The 23,316-nt window shown below is 35.6% G+C and overlaps 1 protein-coding gene across 1 annotated transcript; it reads left to right on the top strand.

Moving 5' to 3' along the window:
* Positions 1 to 14,140: 14,140 nt before the first annotated feature.
* Positions 14,141 to 18,390, top strand: LOC107950024 (phenylacetaldehyde reductase). The gene is made up of 5 exons (XM_041089852.1): positions 14,141 to 14,336; positions 14,374 to 14,489; positions 17,030 to 17,223; positions 17,366 to 17,523; positions 18,254 to 18,390. The coding sequence occupies exons 1-5, from the start codon at positions 14,141 to 14,143 to the stop codon at positions 18,388 to 18,390; spliced, it is 801 nt and encodes a 266-aa protein (XP_040945786.1).
* The last annotated feature ends 4,926 nt before the right edge of the window (positions 18,391 to 23,316 follow it).

The following is a 23,316-nucleotide window of genomic DNA, read 5'->3' as shown; positions in this document are numbered from 1 at the left end:
AATGAGCATGTAAATAAATAAATAAATTAACACCAAATAAAACAATAATATTGAATAACATTATAATATATATGTATGTATGAATTTTAAAAAAAGGTATATAAAAAGGTATGTTTTAAATTATAAAGATTTAGGTATATATATTTATGAAAATAAAAATATGTATATAGATATATAGATATGTATATAAGTGGTAAAATATGTAAAAATATATAAATATATATAAGTTTAAAAAAATAATGTATGTATATCATAAAAATATATGCATGTATATATATCGAGATTTGAATAAAAAATATAAATAAGTAGGTAATAATAACAATAATAATAATAATAATAATAATAATAATAATGCTAAAATATGGACTAAATCGAAATAAAAAACAAAAAAAAGGATTAAATTGTGACGCGCGCCGAAAGGGGGGACCAAAATGGTAAATACCTTGAAGCCGCAAAATGCTGCGCTTTGATGGGGACTAAAATGAAATAAAAGTAAAATTTTAGGGCTAGATCAAAATAAAAGAAAACAACGAAATAGGACCAAACTGTAAGGCGCTGAAAAAATAGGGGGACTGCGCGCGCAAATAACCCATTCAAGGAAAACACGCGGATCCTTCCCCAAGGTCGGGTCACCGCGCGGGTCAGGGCCAAAACAGCGTCATTTTGGCACCTGGCCCTATATGGTAAAACGACGCCGTTCTGATGGTTTATTTTAACCAAATTTTTAACCAAAAATTCATTTTAGTTGCAGTTAAAATAAAAAAAACCAAAAGTCTTTTTTTTCTCTGTTTCAAAAGAACCGATCCCCTCCCCTTTGAATCCGGCCACGACGCCAATGATCTCGCGCGAAGGCTTCGCCGTAGCCTCGTCGTGGCTTCGCCTTGCCTAAAAAGAGAAAAAAAACGTCTATTTCCCCTTTAGCCCGCTCCTCCTTTGATGCGGCCTAAATGAAACCCCAAAGGGTTTCTACAGCCTTGGCGCACGGAGGGAAACACCGAAGGTGGCGCGCCGCAGGTAAAAAAGATACCTCTTTTTAACCCTTTTCTTTTTAGATTTTTGAGAAATGAAATCGAAATAAAAATATAAAAACCTATGAAAAAATAAAAGAAAACAGAGAAAATAAAAGGTGAAATCACCTTGCGACTTTGTTTTTTTTTATTTCTTGCTGTTAGTCTCTGTTTTTTGTTATAAGGAGTACTCGAAAAAAAAACAAAAGAGTTACATATTCGGCTTTTATAGCCGATTCTCTACTGCTTGTGTTCTTGGCTTGTTTGTTCTCTTCCTTGTAGGTGACGGTGTAAGTGGTGGTGGTGACGTGACCGCGGTGGTGGCGACGTGACAATGGCGGCGGTGGCAGAAAGCCAAAAGGTCAAAAGGCTAAGGGGGAGGCGGCGCCTAGGGTTTCAGCTTCTAAAACCCTAGGCAGATATTTTTTGGGAAATTGGGCCCGGGCTATTTGGCTTCGGGTTTGGGCTAATTGGGCTGAGGTTAATTGGCTTGGTGCTGTAATGGGTTAGGTCTGCTAGGTTTGTATTGTTTTTGGGTTCTTGGGTTGTATTGGGTTTTGTATTTGGGCTCGGGTTGGTAGGTTAGGCTAGTTGGGTTTTGTTTTAAATTTTTAGGCTTGTTATTTGGTGAGGCCCGGGTAAATTTGGACTGTACAACTGCCCCTCTTTGCTCGTTGTCGTGTAACGAGAACAGAGCAAAGACTAAGAAAGACCAAATTTGCTCGGTCTCGTCGAGTCTTGACCTCTTGGTGTCTTTCTTCTTCAGATAGCCTTCTCGCAATCCACTGTGTCTTGTTGCTTCAATCCACTTCACTGCGCTTCAAAGAGATACGGCTTGTAGCTTCAATCCATTTTGTTGTAACTTCAGGGGGTGAGGTTTGTGGTTTAAATTTACTTTCCTACTATCTTGGGAAGATAAGATTCACCATCTTCGATTTGCTTCACTACTGCTTAAGGAGACAGAATCTGCAATTTTTGACCTATTCCACTACTGTTTAGGGAGATAGGATCTGTAATCTTCAATCTATTCCACTGCCAACCAGAGAGATAGAATTACTAGCTTCAATGTACTCCATTGTAATCACAGGGAGGTAAAATCTGTCATCTTCAATATGCTCCACTTAGGGAGATAAGATCTGACATCTTCAATCTATTCCACTGCCAACCAGGGAGATAGAATTACTACTTCAATGTACTTTACTGTAACCACATGGAGGTAAAATCCGCCATCTTCAATCTGCTCCACTACTGCTTAGGGAGATAAGATCTGAAATCTTCAATCTATTCCACTGCCAACCAGGGAGATAGAATTATTGGCTTCAATCTGTTTAACTGTAATGTTGGGGAAGTAAGATTCGCCGTCGTAGCTTCAATCTGTTGTGGCTTCAATCTTTTGAATTGCAATGTCGAGGAAGCGAGATTCACCGTCGTAGCTTCAATCTATTTCGCTGCATTGTCTGGGAAGTAAGATTCGTCGTGGTGGCTTCAATCTTTTGAATTGCAATGTCGGGGACGCAAGATTCACCGTTGTGACTTCAATCTTTTTCGCTGCATCGCTTGGAAGTAAGACTCGCCGTTGTGGCTTCAATATTTTGAATTGCAATGTCGGGGACTCAAGATTCGCCGTTGTGACTTCAATCTGTTCTGCTGCATCGCTTGGAAGTAAGATTCACCGTTGTGGCTTCAATCTTCTGAATTACAATGTCGGGGACGCAAGATTCGCTGTTGTGACTTCAATTTGTTCTGCTGCATCACTTGGAAGTAAGATTCGCCGTTGTTGATTTGCTCCACTACTGCTTAGGGATACAGAATCTACAATATTTGACCTATTCTACTATTGCTTAGGGAGATAGGACTAATGGCTTAAATCTGCTTCTCCATTGTTTTGGGAAGATAAGATTCACCATCTTTGATCTGCTCCACTACTGCTTAGGGTGACAAAATTTGCAATCTTCAACCTACTCCACTACTGCTTAGGGAGATAGAATTAATGGCTTAAATCTACTTCTCCACTGTCTTGGGAAGATAAGATTCACCATCTACGATCTGCTCCGCTACTGCTGAGGGAGGTAAGGCTTGTGTCTTCGATCTGCTTCTCTATCGATGCAGGAAGGCAAAATCTGCTATCTTCAACCAGCTCCACTACAACCGAGGGAGGCAAAGCTTGTATCTTCGATACGCTTCGCTGCCGATGTAGGAAGGCAAGATCTACTGTCTTCAACCAGCTCTACTACAACCGAGGGAGGCAAGGCTTGTGTTTTCGATTCGCTTCGCTGTCGATTCAGGAAGGCAAGATCTGTTGTCATCATCCAGCTCCACTACAACCGAGAGAGGCAAGGTTTGTGTCTTCGATCTACTTCGCTGTCAATGCAGGAAGGCAAGATCTGTTGTCTTCAACCAGCTCTGTTACAACCGAGAGAGGCAAGGTTTGTGTCTTCGATCTGCTTCGCTGTCAATGCAGGAAGGCAAGATCTGTTGTCTTCAACCAGCTCCGCTGCAACCGAGAGAGGAAAGGTTTGTGTCTTCGATCTGCTTCGCTGTCAATGCAGGAAGGCAAGATCTGTTGTCTTCAACCAGCTCTACTACAACCGAGAGAGGCAAGGTTTGTGTCTTTGATCTACTTCGTTGTCAATGAAAGAAGGCAAGATCTGTTGTCTTCAACCAGCTCCGCTACAACCGAGAGAGGCAAGGTTTGTGTCTTCGATTTGCTTCGCTGTCAATGCAGGAAGGTAAATTCTGCTATCTTTAACCAGCTCCACTACAATGAAGGGAGGCAAGGCTTGTATCTTCGATCCGCTTAGCTGTCGATGCAGGAAGGCAATATCTACTGTCTTCAACTAGCTCCACTACAACCGAGGGAGGCAAGGCTTGTGTCTTCGATCTGCTTCGCTGTCAATACAGGAAGGCAAGATCTGTTGTCTTCAACCAGCTCTGCTACAACCGAGAGAGGCAAGGTTTGTGTCTTCGATCTACTTCGCGATCAATGCAAGAAGGCAAGATCTGTTGTCTTCAACCAGCTCCGCTACAACCGAGAGAGGCAAGGTTTGTGTCTTCGATTTGCTTCGCTGTCAATGCAGGAAGGTAAAATCTACTATCTTCAACCAGCTCCACTACAACGGAGGGAGGCAAGGGTTGTATCTTCGATCCGCTTCGCTGTCGATGCAGGAAGGCAATATCTACTGTCTTCAACTAGCTCCACTACAACCGAGGGAGGCAAGGCTTGTGTCTTCGATCCGCTTCGCTGTCGATTCAGGAAGGCAAGATCTGTTGTCATCAACCAGCTCCACTATAACCGAGAGAGGCAAGGTTTGTGTCTTCGATCTGCTTCGCTATCAATGCAGGAAGGCAAGATCTGTTGCCTTCAACCAGATCCACTACAATCGAGAGAGGCAAGGTTTGTGTCTTCGATCTGCTTCGCTGTCAATACAGGAAAGTAAGATCTGTTGTCTTCAACCAGCTCTACTACAACCGAGAGAGACAAGGTTTGTGTCTTCGATCTGCTTCGCTGTCAATGCAGGAAGGTAAGATCTGTTGTCTTTAACCAGCTCTGTTACAATCGAGAGAGGCAATGTTTGTGTCTTCGCTGATCTGTTCTCTAGGGAACATGACTTGTATAATGAACCTAATCATGCCTAATGATTAGGATGACATGATCATAATGAATCAAATGCTCCTAACTAGACATGTATGGATGGTGTTTGCATGAATGCAAGATTTTATTCTTTGAAAATGATCCCTCTTAGGTTATCATTACTCAAAGTTTATTAAGGCTTTGTGACTAACGTGCTACAACGCCTTCTTGCTTGGCTGGCTTTTCTGAAGAAACATTTTGCCAGGTTGCCCCCACTGTAAACCTCAAAGTTTAATTCATTAGGGCGCAAAATTTGTACCATCCTTCTCCCACTGTAATCCAAGGGTAGAAATATGTGGCCTTTCCTCAATCCTTTCCTACCACAATTCAAGGATACAGGACCTGCATCGTTCTAGTTCCTCACACCATTCCGAAGGTGTTATACTCATGTGCAAATGAAGGATCTCTTCTCCGAGGTAACCTCTTCCTATTGCCTGATAATCATTGCTTACTTGTTTATTTAAGCTTTGTCATTGACACAACATTTTGTCATTTTGTTCAATCAATGCACTTGACAACAAAATCCAAAGAGAAAGTCCATATTTGGACTCTTCCTTCTCAAATTTCCAACTTTAAAATTTGGTGTGTTCTAAACAATTGTCCTGTTTCAGGTTCCTATATTATTTAGAAACTTTTCAGAGAAATATGCAAAACTTCCTTTGTGAAAGTTTTATTAGTACATTAATCATTATTCCAATACAACATGCTTGCAAAAAAAGATCATAACAATGGATAAGAATAAAGTTGGTTCTGAGCATAGATCGAAAGAACAAATTATCAAAAATAGTAAAGGAGGATGACAAAGGAATTAATTGGGAATGTATATCTTGGAAAAGAAAAAAGTATTCCAAGAACAACAAATAATATGAGAATTGGGTGCCCCAGATATCGCAGCTTGAACTTCTCTGTACAAGCTTTCTGAAGACCATTTTGAGTTTGACATGTATTTAGGAGATCTACAGGACTTTGTCGATGCCCCAAGATGTTGCCTACCCTTTCCTATTGATTCAAGTATAGCAAGATCATCACATGCCTCAATTTGATCAAAATTTGAGCTACTCTGATTGCCTCATGCCCCAATTTGATCCAAAATTTGAGTTGCCCTTTTCGGGTTTTCAACTCAAATCCCATTTGATTTCAAGGCGCCCTTTGCGGGTTTTCACCTTGGCCTCTCCTTTTTCTCTTTTTTTTTCCTTTTTCCCTTTTTTTAGTTTTATTGAATCCGGGATCATAGGATTAGGCATATCCTTGTTTTTCAATCAAGATCGACGTTTTTCCATATAAGGCCTTCCACATAAGGTTCTTCTCAGCTTGACATAAAGTTCTTTTTGTATGGGAAGGATCTTCTTCGATACCAGGTCCCTCTTCATGGAATTCTCTAGGGCAAACTTTTTTGTAAGCTCGCATCATTTGCTTTTGGTGCATTTGACCATGATGGATAACTTTGAACATTCCTCTTCAATTAGGATTTGATCCAAAAACTCAAAGAGAAGAAAATCTCGACCTCAATAGGTGAAACCGCGATAAGCCAAAAAGGAGGGCGTTTCCCCTGTGGAGTTTTTTTTTTGGCCATTATCCTTTTTTTCTTGGCGATATGGTGTTAACCTTGAACAGACTACAAACTTCTGATATCGTGCTCTTGTTCAAATTTAGTGCATTGTCAGATATGATCCTTTTCAACATTTCATGCTGACATGATTTTTTCCAAAAATTTGCTGTCGACTTTGTGACATTGGCATATGAAGCAGCTTCTTCCTGCGAAGATAAACTGATGACCGCCAGACTCTTTTGGCGAGATCGACCCAACAACCTTCATGCCCCACATAGGGAGAAGTCGTGGATTTCATTGATTCTTTGTAGGGTAGGATCTGTTTTCCATATTGGTCTACCATCCTCAATAAGTCCGAAAATAGGCTACAATCCATGTCATTTTCAAAGCCATGAGATCCGTCTAAACACATGCCTCACTCAAGAGGAAAATCTGAGTCTGTAGCAGTGTCACTCATGTTATTAATATCTGGGGACTCATAATAAGTACCAAAGAATATACAAAAGAAAGTATAAATTTATGAATAATTATTTATACAATATGATTATGAATGAATGAATGAATGATGTGGAAGAAAATCCAAAAGAATGAAATAATAATTGGCTCCAAAACGAATGCAAAGATGTATTTTATTAGAATAATAACGTTCGGACATTAGCCTATTTCACAAAGGAATTTCAATCATTTTTAGGATAAAAACAAAAAAAAATGTTCTGAACATTACTCTAAATAAGCTCTAAAAATTACAGGGGTTTCTTCTGCAGTTTAATTGCTTAGAACACTCTAGATTCATAAGGGCAGATATCTAACAAGGTCCCTTTTCATTTGTGTCTTCACATATGTCATTGGTGTGAACACTTGCCAACATTGTGTATATGTTTTTAGCCTCTTTAATTTCCTCACAGAGCTTCATCTCCTTGTCATCCATCGTGCCCGGAGGCAAGGCCTTGAATTTCACACTCTCTTGGGTCTCGTACCCCTTCTCGTGATGGAACTCACAATGGTTCTTTGTCTTTCCATGGTCTCCTCCTGAATCAGAAATAACTAATCCCCTTCCTACCTTCATGTTTACCCCACTATCAATATGATTGGGTAGTGGATTTTCTATGCTAGACGAGTCATTAAATCTGACAACACCCATGTTAATGAGTTTTTCAACCAGTTTCTTGAAGGCAGTGCAATTCTCTATTAAATGCCCCATAATTCTTGCATGATAGTCGCATTGTGCGTTTATGTCATAACATTTGGGATACGGAGGTTGTATGGGTTTTAAGTAGAAGGGGGACACCACACGTGCATCAAATAAGCTTCGGTATAACTCACTATATAACATTGGTATAGGTGTAAACTGCAGCCTTTCTGTATTTGTCTTTGTATAAGATTTTTACTCTAAAGGACTCCGACGTCTGGTGATTTCTGTCTTTGGCCTGCTCACAGTGATTGGCTTTGAGTGGCCCCTGTTATGCTTGTCTGTATTATCCTATTTATTTCTCTTCTTCCTTGGGGCCTTAGTAGTATCTAGGTACTCCACCCTCACCTGTTTTGTTTCAGTTGGGTTATCAAAAGCAACAGGAAAATTGTTCCTCAATTTGGATCTTGGGTCCATCAGGCAACTCATTGGTGTTGCTGTACCAGTCTGATATTGTTGAGATCTGATAGTGAAGAGTGCCCCTTGTAGGTGCCCATCTGGCTGGACCTGGGCACTTGTCGAAGTACAATCTAGGAAATAAGTAAAATCCTCATTATCAACCCCAGAGTGGTCCATCGGGTCCTTCCTTTTTTTTCCAGCTAGCAATCGGTTGAACTGGCTCATCATGGTTCTCTGTAATTCTAGCATCTGATCTCTCATCTCCTGTTGAAATTCGATCAATTGCTCTTGTATCTTATCTGCATTCGCTCTAATTTTCCAACCTTTGTTCCATTTCTCTAGTTCCTGTTCAGGTAGCGCAAGGGTGTTGGTTTGGTAGGTTGGTTTCCATTGACTCTGAAATGATTTCGTTTGATTAGGGTCTTTTAGTGAAATTTGATGCATGCAATGAAATGCAATGCAGATGCATGAAATGAATGCAAAAAGAGACGTTGATTCTTGGTTCAATTCTATTAGAACAACTTTACTAGAAAACAAATCTCTTTACATAAAGTGGATATATATACGGCTTTGCCCTTATGTTCCAAGAGAACAATCCTTTTCTTCATTCGCGCGTTAAGATAAATCTCACGAACTCTTCCAAAAGGGATGTCTCTTCTATCTCCCTTTTGCTTGATCCAGGCCGCGACTCGTTGCTCACTCATCTTCGTGACGCTCGTTGGCTTCTCTTTTAAGAAAGTTCAGCGGTTCTCGAATAATCTTTGTCATCTCGAATTCTCGGACAACGGAGCAATGGTCATGTAGTCCTCCATTAAACTATCATCCTTCTCTTATCACATTTTTTTGGACCATATTCAGACAACCGTATTATTATCCACTTTATCAAGAAACCCATTTCCTTATGACAAGCTTTCTATTTAACAACCGAACATGAATCAACACCTCTTTATGATGAAAATACAATGCAATCATAACAAAAAAAGAAAACAGGTTAGTACAAAGCAAGAGCAAGCAAGAATAAATAGAACACCTATTCGGGTGAATACTAGGGGTTCGAAGTGGTTCTACCTAGGGTGGGCTCCGAAGGTTCACTACATGAGGTTTGGCTCTAAAGTAAGGGTACCCGAACCAGCAGATTCCTCGATCTTTACCCATTATAGGCTCATATAGACTGAGTTCGGTTCAGGGGAATACATTTCCCTATGGCTACACGGAGATGAAAATCTCACGAAGACATAAGTACAGATGTATCCCGAAAGCGATCCACTATCCTGTACGGAGGTGAAAACCTCACGAAGGACTAGCTTCTCACTCCCACTTAAAAAGGTGTGACCAACGGTCATGCAATACAATGCAGAGATATAAAAATTTAAAATACAAAACATGATAAAAACTATAACTCAAAACAAATGAAATGCAATGAGAGGATCGTATATTTAAATCAAGTTTTCAAATTTCGACAAAAAGACAAAAAGTAATCAACTCGTGGCTTGACTCTCTTATTTTGGGTCCCCAGCAGAGTCGACAAGCTGTTGACACTATTTTTTGATTGAAAATGGGGTCGACTTGGGTTTTGAAAAATGAAAATGAAAACGGGAGTCGCCACCGATCCTTTTTGATGAGGTGTGATCGGATCACCTCAAAAAGTGGTTGTTTTTAATAAATGATTTAATTTGATTAAAACAACGATTTTGGTCCACAAAATTCAGAAAAATGGGTTCGGGAGTCAGTTACGCACGAGTAAGGATTAGCACCCTCGATATGCCCAAAATTGGTACCTAGTTGATTACTTAATGTCTTAGTGTCGAAAAACTGAAAACTTTAGAGAGATTTAAAATACGATCCTTAAAAAAAACTCAGATGACATGAATTGAAATTTGAGAGGATATTTGGCTATTTGGTTAAACGAGAAATCGAAACTCAGCACCTTAGGGTACATTCCTCAAATTTCCAAACGCAAAACATTGCCTTATTTTGAAATTTTTAAAAGGATATTTAGCCATTTGGTTGAATGAGAAAAATCGAAACCCAGCACCTTAGGGCATGTTTTCTCGAATTTCCCAAACGCAAAACATTACCTTATTTTAAAATTTTTTAAAAGGATATTAAGCCATTTGGTTGAACGAGAAAAATCGACACCCAGCACCTTAGGGTATGTTTTCTCGAATTTCCCAAACACAAAACATTGCCTTATTTTAAAATTTTTTAAAAGGATATTAAGCCATTTGGTTGAACGAGAAAAATCGACACCCTTAGGGCATGTTTTCTCGAATTTCCCAAACGCAAAACATTGCCTTATTTTAAAATTTTTAAAAGGATATTAAGCCATTTGGTTGAACGAGAAAAATCGACACCTAGCACCTTAGGGCATGTTTTCTCGAATTTCCAAATATAAAACATTGCCTTATTTGAAAAATTTTTCGTTTTTGATAAATCCAAGTAAAAATGTAAGATAATGATAATGATGATAATGTAAATAACACTAGCAAAATAAGAAAAGATAAATAAATAAGATGGCAAATATATAATGAAAAGAAATCAACAAATAAAAGTAAATAAACAAATAAAAAATTAAAGCAGTTAAATAAAATAAAAATAATAATGAGCATGTAAATAAATAAATAAATAAATAAACATCAAATAAAACAATAATAGTGAATAACATTATAATATATATATGTATGTATGAATTTTAAAAAAAGGTATATAAAAAGGTATGTTTAAAATTATAAAGATTGCATATAAGTAGGTATATATATTTATGAAAATAAAAATATGTATATTGATATATAGATATGTATATAAGTGGTAAAATATGTAAAAATATATAAATATATATAAGTTTAAAAAAATAATGTATGTATATCATAAAAATATTTGCATGTATATATATATATCGAGATTTGAATAAAAAATATAAATAAGTAGGTAATAATAACAACAACAACAACAACAACAACAACAACAATAATAATAATAATAATAATGCTAAAACATGGACTAAATCAAAATAAAAACGAAAGTATTGGGCGAAATCGAAATAAAAACAAAAAAAAAGATTAAATTGTGACCGCGCCAAAATGGTAAATACCCCGAAGTCCCAAAACACTGCGCTTTGATGGGGACTAAAATGAAACAAAAGTAAAATTTTAGGGCTAGATCAAAATAAAAGAAAACAACGAAATAGGACCAAACTGTAATGCGCTGAAAAAACAGGGGGACTGCGCGCGCAAATAACCCATTCAAGGAAAACACGCGGATCCTTTCCCAAGGTTGGGTCACCGTGCGGGTCAGGGCCAAAACGGCGTCGTTTTGGCACCTGGCCCTATATGGTAAAACCACGCCGTTCTGATGGTTTATTTTAACCAATTTTTTAACCAAAAATTCATTTTAGTTGCAGTTAAAATAAAAAAACCAAAAGTCTTTTTTTTTCTCTGTTTTAAAAGAATCGATCCCCTCCCCTTTGAATCCGGCCACGGCGCCGGTGATCTCGTGCAAAGGCTTCACCATATCCTCGTCGCGGCTTCGCCTTACCGAAAAAGAGAAAAAAAAGTCTATTTCCCCTTTAGCCCACTCCTCCTTTGACGTGGCCTAAACGAAACCCCGAAGGGTTTCTACGGCCTTGGCGCACGGAGGGAAACACCGACGGTGGTACGCCGCAGGTAAAAAAGATACCTCCTTTTAACCCTTTTCTTTTTAGATTTTTGAGAAATGAAATCGAAATAAAAATATAAAAACCTATGAAAAAATAAAAGAAAACAGAGAAAATAAAAGGTGAAATCACCTTGCGACTTTGCTTTTTTTATTTATTGCTGTTAATCTCTGGTTTTTTTACAATGAGTACTCGAAAAAAAATAAAAGAGTTACATATTTGGCTTTTATAGCCGATTCTCTACTGCTTGTGTTCTTAGCTTGTTTGTTCTCTTCCTTGCAGGTGACGGCGCAAGTGGTGGTGGTGACATGACCGCGGCAGTGGCGACGTGACAACGGCAGCGGTGGCAGAGAGCCAAAAGGTCAAAAGGCTATGGGGGAGGCGGTGCCTAGGGTCTCAGCTTCTGAAACCCTAGGCAAATATTTTTTGGGAAATTGGGCCCGGGCTATTGGGCTTCGGGTTTGGGCTAATTGGGCTGAGGTTAATTGGCTTGGTGCTGTAATGGGTTAGGTCTGCTAGGTTTGTATTGTTTTTGGGTTCTTGGGTTGTATTGGGTTTTGTATTGTAATTGGGCTCGGGTTGGTGGGTTAGGCTAGTTGGGTTGTGTTTTAAATTTTTGGGCTTGTTATTTGGTGAGGCCCGGGTAAATTTGGGCTGTACAATACGAATAGTGAAATAATATAAAAATGTATGTTAATAATATAATTACAATAATAAAATATTGATTTTTGAGCAAGTTTTTTTTAAAAAAATAATATTGATAAACAACGGTAATCACTTAATAGTATTAATAGTATCAATAGTTAAAAAATAAAGGACCGAAATAAAATAATCAGAAATTCGAGGGCAAAAAATTAAAAGAAAAGCAAGTACAATGACTTAATTAAATGGATAGAGGACTAAATTGAAATTGTGACAAAACCTCAAGTATAAATAAATAAAAATAGTAAATAAAATGGTTAAATAAAAAAATAATAAAATATAGGGACCAAAAGGGTAAATAATCCAAACTCAGTACACGTCATTCCTCAAAGGGTCGATAATCTGGGGACTGAATTGAATATGTAAGAAAATTTAAAGCATAAATCATAAAAAACAAAAAAAATAGAATATAAAGGATCGAATTAAAATAAAGCAGAAAAGTACAGGGACTCAGAAGGTTATTTTCCCAACCCTTATACACGTGGCATTCCCTTAGTGGGTCAGCAATGGGTCAATGGACTAATTTAAAAGAAAATGAAATTAAGGGGTAAAAGAATAAAATAAATAAAAGACACAAGACAAAATTGAAAAGGAGCGAAAAGGCAAAAGGACCAAAACTAAAAATATCCCCACCCTTTAAAAAACACGTGGATCTTGAAGGAATTCGAGTCAAGCTTGGAACGATGTCGTTTTGGGCGTCTGAAGCGAAGCCCAAAACGATGTCGTTTTGAGGAGGCTATATAAGTAAAAAAATATTTAAAAAACTCATTTGGAAGATTTTTTATAAAAAAAAATCTCTCTGCTCTCTCAGAACTCCCCCTTTCTGATCCCAAGGCCACCGTACATTTGTTGCACCACCGATCATCAGTGCTGGCAACTGCCACCTCCGATGGTCGAAAATTCCCAAAAGAATACTTTTTGTCCCCTTTTCACGTGGAACAGAGATCCGAGGTTAAAGTCCCCAAAAACCTAGCCAAAATTTGACTATGGACCAAGAAACCCTTCGAATTCTCCCTTTTTCGATGAGGCCCTCGACGGAACCCCTTGGGTTCTGAGGCTTCTTAAGTCGGAGAAAAGGGAAGTTCCATGACGGCATGAGTATTATAGGTAAAAAAACATGAATCTTTTGTTGTTTATTTTTCTTTTTTTATATTTTTCGAAATTTAAAAAGGCAAATGAAATAAAATAAGAAACTACCTTCTTTTAAACTTGTTTTTTTTTTCTTTTGTATTTCTCTGTTGAATCTCTTCATAAAAAATGAGAGAAAAAAATTATGAATTTTTCATTGGATTTTTTATAGCCGAAAATACATGTTATTTTTGTGTTCTTCCTTTCTGTCTCTCTGTTTCTATTTCTCTATCTTTTGTAGGTGGTGGCGGCGGCAAGGACGAGGCGACAATGTCAGGCCTCAGATGGCACACCTACTGATGTGGCAAGGGGAGCGGCAGCTATATTTTCTGAAATTTTTTAATGTTTTAGGCTTTAGGGCTTAGGTAAATTGGGCTTTAGGGTTTTACATTTGAGCTTGTAACGGATTGCACTTTTAATTAATGTACTATTTATTTATTTGAGTTATTTTTGGGCCAGATAAAAATGGGCCTCTACACTAAGTGTTGTATAAACAAAACAATATTCTTAAATAAATGTTGATGTGATTTTCCTAAAATTAAGAATTTGAAAATATTCCAAAAATTTAGAGGTAGAAATTAGTTTTAATTTGTAAATATTTTGATTTTTTAATTGTTTTAAATATATCTAAAATGTACTAATAAAATATTAAGTAAAAAGTTAAGCTTCAATTTGTTTTCTATTTTAATATAAACGAAATTATTTAAAAATTTGGAAATTTTCTCTAAGTATCTACTTAATTCAACGGTTAGTGATGTTGCTTGTCCCAACCAATTGCTCTTATCCTAAAATCTGATGGCAATGTCTGGGTGACTTCGAAATTAGCTTAAATGACTTAGCTCCATGCTCTTTAACCTCAACCTTCGTTACAAGATATACATAGATGCATGCAAAAGAAGAGGTCAGGATAAGAAGGGTTGAGCCTAGCAGAGAAGTAGTTTGTGTGTTAGGAGCATCGGGTTACATCACTTCCTGGCTTGTCAACCTCTTACTGCAACATGAGTACTCTATCAATGCCACTGTTCGTGACCCACATCAGTGCTTCTTTTTCTTTGCTTTTACTATCCCACTTTCGTCATGCTCTCTTTTCTTTTTAATCTTAAAATGTTTTCTTAGACGATCTAAAGAAAATAGAGCTAATTGAGGAGGGATCTTTTGATCTAGTGGTTGAAGGTTGCATTGGCGTTTTCCATACAGCATCTCTTTGTTATTTTGATGTGAAAGATCCACAGGTATTTTCTCTTTTTTAATTGATGCATGATTTCTTGTTAAAATTGAAAATAATTGCAATTAGAATGTAATACCCCATACCCGGTCTAAACGTTACAGTTAGATTATGGAGGTTACATCATTCAAGCAAAAGAAACACACATTTAATCGTATTGAAAACCAATTTTAGCAGAAAGAAAAGTAACTAGGATAACTTTTTAAAAGTATAGAATTTATTTTGAGAACACATCTTATGTCATTTTACTAAAATCAAAACCAATTCATTGGTACATTTGCAAGATAAATCACTTAGAAAATTTTAGTTAGACTTGCAGTAGAAAATCATACCGTGAATTGTTTGAAAAATCATGATTATTATTATTTAGTTATCTTAAGTTAAGCATCATTAAAAAGGAAGAGACTTTTGCGTAATAAAAATCAAAAAGGTCCTAAAGATCTAAATAAACCACAAAATATAAAAAAAATTCAAGAAAATTCTAAAATGTCCATAATAACAAGAAAACCAGTGAAATCCATAGTACTAAACCAAAATAAAATGTGAAACCCAAGCTCTAGAGTCGCGGTCCTATCCTAAATCAGAGGATCACCTGAAACAAAGCAACAAATGCGTGTATGATTTGACTCATAATTTTAGTACAAACATACATATGTATCAGAATGTCTCATATTATTTCATATCATATCAGAATTTATACGAATCATATCTTAACGAATCATATCATATTGAATCTTAGCATATCATCTTATATCGAATAATAACACAACATACTTTATCATATCATATCATATCCTAGCCCCATCTACTACACACCATATTCGTCCAACCAATCACACCATATAGGACTAAAAGAGTCCATCCATCCAATCACACCAATTTGTGGCGGTGTGCCACTCATATATTTGGAGCTGAGCTGCCATACATAAATTTGCGGTCTAGTCGCCATAATTGCAGAATAAACTACCATATAACACTTTCTCCATCATATCATACCCACCCTGAAACACAAATAAATCATAATCATATATCATACTTACATATATCATAAATCATATGGCATACATACTACATATATCATACAATTCAGAACATAGCACACAATTTAATAGTAACATTTCTTACTTAACATACCTCCTAAGCTTATCCGAATAATTTTACATACTGAAACTTAGGCCTTTCCGACCCCATACGATGCTTACGGACCTAAATTTCAAGTTCCTCAAACAACCCCTAATTCGGCCCTAAAATTGGACAAAAAGACCCACACAGGCCAAAAACCTAGCCCGTGTGGTCCACACGGTCTACCCACACAGTTTGCATAGTTTTACACGACCGTGTGCCACACACGTCTAGCAACACGGCCTACAGAGTCTCACAGTCATGTGCCACACACGGTCTGGCCACATGGTCTGCAAAGTCTCACACAGCCGTGTGCCACACATGGTCTACCACACGGCTTGACACACGGCCATGTGGCATTGGGCAATTTTGAAAGAGCTATTGTTTTATGATTTTTTGAGTTTCTATAGAGTTTAAAGGTCGTTTTCACACACCTGATTGCGTAGTCGACTAACTCCGATAACAGGAACTCACAAACCTACAATTATGTAGCAAATCGTACCAACAATATGTCAAAAAAATGCAATCAAACAATGCCTTAATTAAACAAAATTGCAGCCCCCAAAACAAAATTTGAATCCTTACCACTAGGAAAACAACGACTAAAATGGAACCTACTCTGCTGGAGGGATTAGATTATTGCTTCCTTCGCCTAATCAACACAGTAACATTTTTCACTAAAAAAATGAAAGAAAACAACTCTAATACAACCACTACCTTAAGCTAAGAATAATTGAATCAAAATAATAGAAATATAACAATCGCGCTTACTTATTCTTAAATTGATTACAATAGAAAAGAAGAGCCAAAGAAAATCCTACTATGGTCTAACGACAACCAGAAAGAAACAGTAGCAAGAAAGAAAGAAAGAAAAGAAAAAAATGGGATTTCAATAACAAATAACAAAAGTCAAAGAACGTGTAGAAAGGAGAGGGAACAAACAATTTTAGGGAAAAGAAGGAATATAGGGATTTGATAGACTTAAATTAGAAAAATAGAATAAAATAAAAATAACAAGTTTTTATCTAATCCAAACCCCACCTTTCAGATTTAATAGCTAACAACCCACGAGATGTCCAAGCAAAAACATTCCACATTTACGCATAACAAGAATTGAACTCACGACCAAATAGTAACCAAATCCTTAACCAATGAACCACTAGGCTCATCATTTTCATAACCCAACAAGAAAATTGATTTAAGTCCTAAGGTTCCAGCTTAACTTAAAGTAAAAAATTAATAAAAAATCCCTAAATAAGGGAATTGAACTTAAAACCTAAAGCAAACTTTTAAAGCACTTAACCAACACACCAAATCAAATTATTTAACAAACATACACATTTAAAAATCCAAAAATTTAGGGCGTTACATAGAAAGTAAGCCCTGGTACATCACTAAACTGAATATATCCTTGGGTTTATGTAGGCTGAAATGGTTGAACCAGTAGTCAAGGGGACACTTAATGTTCTTGGATCCTATGCTAAAGTCCCATCTATTAAAGGAGTGCTTATAACCTTCTCTATTGCAGCAGTAATATTGATTGGGAAACCTCTGGCTGATGATGTGGTAGTTGATGAGACATGGTTCTCAGATCCTATTGTTTGTGAAAAATTAAAGGTGTTTGATTTCTTGTTATCTTCATTAATTGTACCTTTGAAAAAGTGAATGATGTTTTAAGAATGTTGATATTCGATATGCTTTGAATTATTATTATTGTTTCACATTTTGTTAATCAATGATCATATTCTTTTTTTTTCAACAATGGTATATGCTTTCAAAGACTTTAGCAAAGAAGGTTGATTGGAAGTTTGTAGAAGAAAATGGTATAAACATGGTCACAATAAACCCATGTATGGTGTTAGGACCTCTTTTACGGTCAACTCTCAATGCAAGTGTGGAGCCAATTGTGAATCTTGTAGGTAAGTAAACCTCCACCCCAACCACCACAACATTAGTATTATGGTTTATCTTCTTTTATTTGTGTGTGTGTGTGAAGATAGTAAAGAACTACATATTCAAAAAGACTTTGCTTGTAAGTGTTTAGTGTTTATTTGCAGGAGAGAGTAGGGAAGTCATTGTAAAATAGAACACAAGTGAGAAACTACAAAAGGAACTTATCTAGGTTTTGTATAGGGCTCTAGGCAACTTCTTGTGGCATAAGTGATGGAGGCCAAAACATAACATGTTGATAATATAAATGGTTAATATGTAGTTTTCCCTTGAACTTGTACAAAAGTACCTAGTTGGTACTTGAACTTGTATTCCATCACCCCGGTTGGTACCTCCGCACTAACACCGTTATTTTGTGCTAACATGGCATTTATGACATGTGGAGGAGATAAACTAAAAAGAAAAAATCTTTTAATAAATATAAATTAATTTAAAAGAGTATAATTTTTTAATAAGTTCAGGTACTAATTAGGTACTTTTTGGACAAGTGCAGGTATAACTAAGTACTTTTGGACAAGTTCAGAGGGCAAACTACATTTAACCCTTAAAAATTTAACGCAATGTATGTGACGGAATACAAGTTCAACTACCAACTATAATTTAGACAAGCTCAAGGAGTAAACTACATATTAACCCTAATATAAATCATTTTTCTACGAATTTCTCACACTTTAAATACAAATGAGTTGATGCATGTAGGGGGTGAAACATTTTTGAATGCAACATCTAGATGGGTAAACGTTAGATATGTTACGAATGCATATATACTTGTATTCGAGACACTTTTAGCATGCGGAAGATATTACGTAGCCGAGAAATCTGTGTATCCTTCTTAACTAGTGAAGATATTACTGAAATTTTACCCTCATCTTATTCTTCCCCAAAGGTAAGTTGTTTAACTTTTAATGTAATTTGCAATTGGTGATGCCATTTGGTGTGTGTGTGAGTGAGTAATTAGTTGAAAGTTTTGGTGATGGCAGATGCTGAGATAAGAAGGAATCCCTACCGGTATTTCCGGCATTTCAAATGTCCCAGGAGAGAGTGAAAAGTCTAGGCATTAACTTTACTCTATTGGAGGTGAGCTTAACGGAGAAGAACTTGTTGAGTGTGTGATTCATGCTATATTACCAACCACTCAGATTATATTTATCAATTTACATACTGTTGAGTGCTTGTAATATGTAGTTGTTAACTTGTCACTTTGTTCTCATTGTGTTTTGCATATGTATAGCACTCATCACAAGTACTAATAAAATCTAGGAATTAAAGAATTATATGTTCAATTAAAAGGTTTACATGTTTCACCAATGAAATTAATTCATTATTTTTTAAATTAAATATTTTTAATTCCATTTTAAGTATACAATTTTGGTTTTAATTTTTCCTTTTAAAACAAATTCAGTTTTGAGGGATATTTAGGATTTTAGTCTCTTCAAGTGAATATGACAAATGTTTGTTTTTTTGGGAAACAATATATATTTAAGATCTGTTTTTAACCGTGCTTATTCAATATTTCACAAAATACAACAAATTATAATTAATAAATAAACATATTATATTGGGTCATTATTTATATACTATATATTAGAAAACATCTAAATTCTAGTTTTAAGGAGTGCAATACCTTCAATGCAATTCTCTGCATGTCTGCAAAGTCTTCAAAAGGAAAAGTAATTGATGAATAGTAAGTTGTCAAATTTATGGAATATATTTTAAAACAAGATGAATGGTGAGATTCCTTTCAAAAGTTCTGAAATAATTTTATACAAAAGTTTATGAAATTTAATAATTAGATATGATAATGGATCGGGTCGGGTTCGGACTGGATTAATGTAAAATTTTAGGTACATTTTTTAGGCCCGGCTCTTCCCAAAAAATAAGTAAAATTTTTCCAATCCTGACCCAAATAAAAAATGCTAAAGTTGGGCCCAAGCCTTCCTTATTATTTTTATGTCATTATTTTATATAAAAAACAAATTTAAAAAATATAATACATCAAATACACTAAAAGCATCAAAATATGTCCAAGCCCATTTTTCGAGCCCATACTTTTACCCAAACTAACCCACTCTTTAGGCGAACCTTTGGGCCTGAGTGGGTGGCTCGACCCATGATCAGGTCTAGTAATAATGTAGGCAATAATTCTCAAATTTGCAATAGTGTAGTTCAAAAAAATATTTTTCACATTTGTAATGATATATGGGAATAGATTCCCCAAAATGATAGACTTTGTTGGTTTAAGAATTAGGAAGTTTGTTCAATAAATTCCTATGGTCATGGGATATTTAGTCATTTAAGTTTATTGGGTAGTTAGTAGTGGCTCCTTTATTTTCTCATTTTCAGCTACCGAATATTTTATTTTTCCAGAATGTAGAAGATGTTGGATCAAGTGCCCTAAGTGTAGTATATTTATTTAAATTTGTAAATTTTTTGAACAGATTGGTTAATAAAACAAATTCATTGATTCTATTAATATACTTTATATGATTGTCCTCATATGGTTTTTACACGCAAAGAAAAATGTACGCAAATGTTGCTTATTGGTTGTCTAATGTTTAAACTAATACAAAACGATATTACATGGTCAGGTCATAATACAAAAAGACAACTTCTATTAGTAGACGAACCTAAACATGTCCTTAGTTTAATCAGAAATGAGTAAAATCATTGAAAGACTAATATATCATTTATCAAGTCCGATTCGGGAGATGCTTTATCTTGGGCATCTAAGCCGATGACTCCAGAAGATAGAGATATAGATGTGACTGACTGAACTAACAATATATCAGACTAGACCCAAGATAAATAGATCATGAATCTATTTATGAATTTATTCATTTGAGACATTCATAGTGTGGCATAGCTAAATCCTGAGTGGATGGCAGACTATGTATGCGTGACTTATACACTTTGATTTAAGTAAAAACCTGAGTTCAAACAAATAAAAAACCAAAAATTGGTTCGTTGGGTGTACGAATTTTGCAGTATGTAGTGTCATTCAAAATAGTGGAATTCATAGCCCAAGACATGGGTAAATGATATCCTCTCATTTGAATTACACGGTTGATAAAAAATAAAAGTGGTCACAGGTCGTTCATCTTTGTGATGAATGACTTGATGACTATTTGATAGTAATTGACTTTTCATGAAGGAAGATGTAATGGTTACCATGAGATAAAATAAGATCATATTGGGAGAACGAATATTATCCAAAAGAGATTAAGGATATCCTATGAGGGTAACCCACTTATGATAAGGCCATTGGACGAGCACTAATCGAGTTGCTTTCATAATGGTATGTTGTTGGGGAAAGCTCATTTATGATACTATAGTGGAATGATTTCGTGACTAAATGAGTTTATAATTAATAGGCGAAAAGCTGGAACTTAATTATAAATCATTTAAGCCTCAATTGCATATGTCCAATCTGTCCCTCTGCTAACTCGTTGAAACAAAAAATGAGTTGCATGCTGAATCAAATGAACAAAAATGAAAATAAATGGTAAAAATGGTGAAATAGGAAACATTTGGAAATGATTATTTTTCTCCAAAATGGAAATGAAAATGGAGAAATGGAATCATTTGGAAATGAATGTGGTTTTCTCCAAAATGAAAATGAAAAATGAAAAAGACCTAAAAAATGAATTTATGTTTTTCAAATTAAATAAAGTTAAAAAATGGAAATAAATCATTTGATCATAGAGAACTGTTGACTACAAACATATTAAATATATTTTCTTATAAATTCATTTACGATAATGTCGTCATCATTTTAACAGAATTAGAATTGGGTGAAGAAAATTATTTAATTAAAAATATATTGAAGTTTATTTTTTGGGAAATAGGAAAACAAATATTGGGTTGGACGAAATTATAAATTATTGGGTTAAAAGCCCAGAAAGTACTTATAATTGAACCCAATATAGAAGAGGCCCAAAAACCCCTTATGTTATAAGGTGGGACGACAAAATTAACTAGGGTTGCCGCCACTTACATCCTAGTTAGACCAAGAGTTTGTTTTTTTAGTTGAAATGAACATCTATAATTCAACAAGGCTTCTAACTTCTCCCCCTATAAATAGTTGGCATCGGTAGGGCTATTTACACAACTTTAAGATATTGTTACTTTGTCGAAAAATAGAATTTTTTTCTCAACTATTAAGTCTATTTTTCCTTAGCAACAATTTTGTCGATTTTATTTGAGAAGAGAATTTTTGTTTTCACCCAAAATAAAATAAAACTATTTCTAGTTCTATGTTTTGATTTGATTTGTTCGAGCCCACACTCAAAGCAATTTGTGGCACGGGAATAATGGAGAAGATCATTTGGTTGAAAGTAGGGAATGTTAATGATCCGTCTATCCAAAAACACATTTATGATTTTGGTGCAGGGTTTATTGCTATAAATATCACGAACCGGGTTGGGTGTCAAAATTTTTATTCTCTGCTGTACAAGATCATTCTCTTCCATTTCTTTTTTTCTTTAATTATTCTTTCTTATTCTTAACATTTGGTATCTAAACCATTAAAGGGCCTAGTTCATTTAGAAGCTGCAGTCTTCTTAAAGTATGGCAAAAAAGGGATTATTTTTGCAACCAGCAGTGTCAAAGTTTAATGGGCATTATTATCATTGGGCGATGCTTGTGGAGAACTTTCTACGTTCCAAGGAGTATTAGGGATTTGTGGAGAATGGCATTACTGCTGCAGCAGAAGATGCTACTAATGTATAGAAAAAAGAACATTGAAGATCAAAAAACTAAAAGATTATAAACCAAGAAATATTTGTTTCAGGCTTTGGATCATACAATTCTAGAGACGATTCTTAACAAGGATACAACAAAGACGTTAGGAAATGTGCCCATATTGTAGTAAACATGTAACTAGTTTCTATTTATTTGAACGATGAATAAATAAATAAAGTTAATTTCACATTTCACTATAATGTATTTTTTATTTCTGTATTTTATATTTTGCATTCATAGTGAAATCTTGACAAGCAAATATTAGCTCATTGATTGTCTAAGTTCAAACTGAAGATAAGTGGCATTGTATAAATGTTTACATTGCAAGAAAGACAACTTACTGCAATAGATAATCTAAATACGTATGTAATCTCGCAAAAGAATCAAAGTGATCATTTGATTCAAATACTAAGAAGGATTATTATGTCATCTACAATTCCAATTGGGGAGATGGCTAGTCTTGGCTATTGGAGAAGTTGACTCCATAGGTAGAGACATAGATGTATTCATTGGTAGAATGATACATTGGACTAGACCTAAGATTAATTCATTTTGAATCCGTTTGTGAATTAATTCACTTGTGATATTCATGGTGTGATTTACCTAAATCATAAGTTAGTCACTGACCATGTGCATGCAACTCATGTGCTTTGATACAAGTGGAGGCTTATGCTCTAAAGATGATCGAGCCCATAGCCAGTATGTTGGGTACATGACTTGTGTATGGCATGTGATAACTCTTGAAAAGATTTATATTTTGAACCTCTAAGCTTGATTAAATACATGTACTTAAGAAGATATATTTGCATTTTTAGGTTATTTTTAGAACATTGCATAATAATGCTTGGATTGTGCCTTAAATGTCATTTCATGTTACTTTTACTATTGGGAAGAAGGGAATTTGTTATTGTATGCAGCAAGTGTAGGAAGGATGAAGAAAAGGAGGAAGTGAAATATTGCCATGACAAAAGGTTGGATGAATTGCCAACACAAATGCCATGGCAATTCCAGGAAAATGCTGA

The sequence above is a fragment of the Gossypium hirsutum genome, chromosome D03, assembly GCF_007990345.1.
Source record: "Gossypium hirsutum isolate 1008001.06 chromosome D03, Gossypium_hirsutum_v2.1, whole genome shotgun sequence".
In the NCBI taxonomy this organism is placed as follows: domain Eukaryota; kingdom Viridiplantae; phylum Streptophyta; class Magnoliopsida; order Malvales; family Malvaceae; genus Gossypium; species Gossypium hirsutum.
The sequence above is the reverse complement of the archived record's forward strand: the minus strand, read 5'-3'. Positions and strand labels throughout refer to the sequence as shown.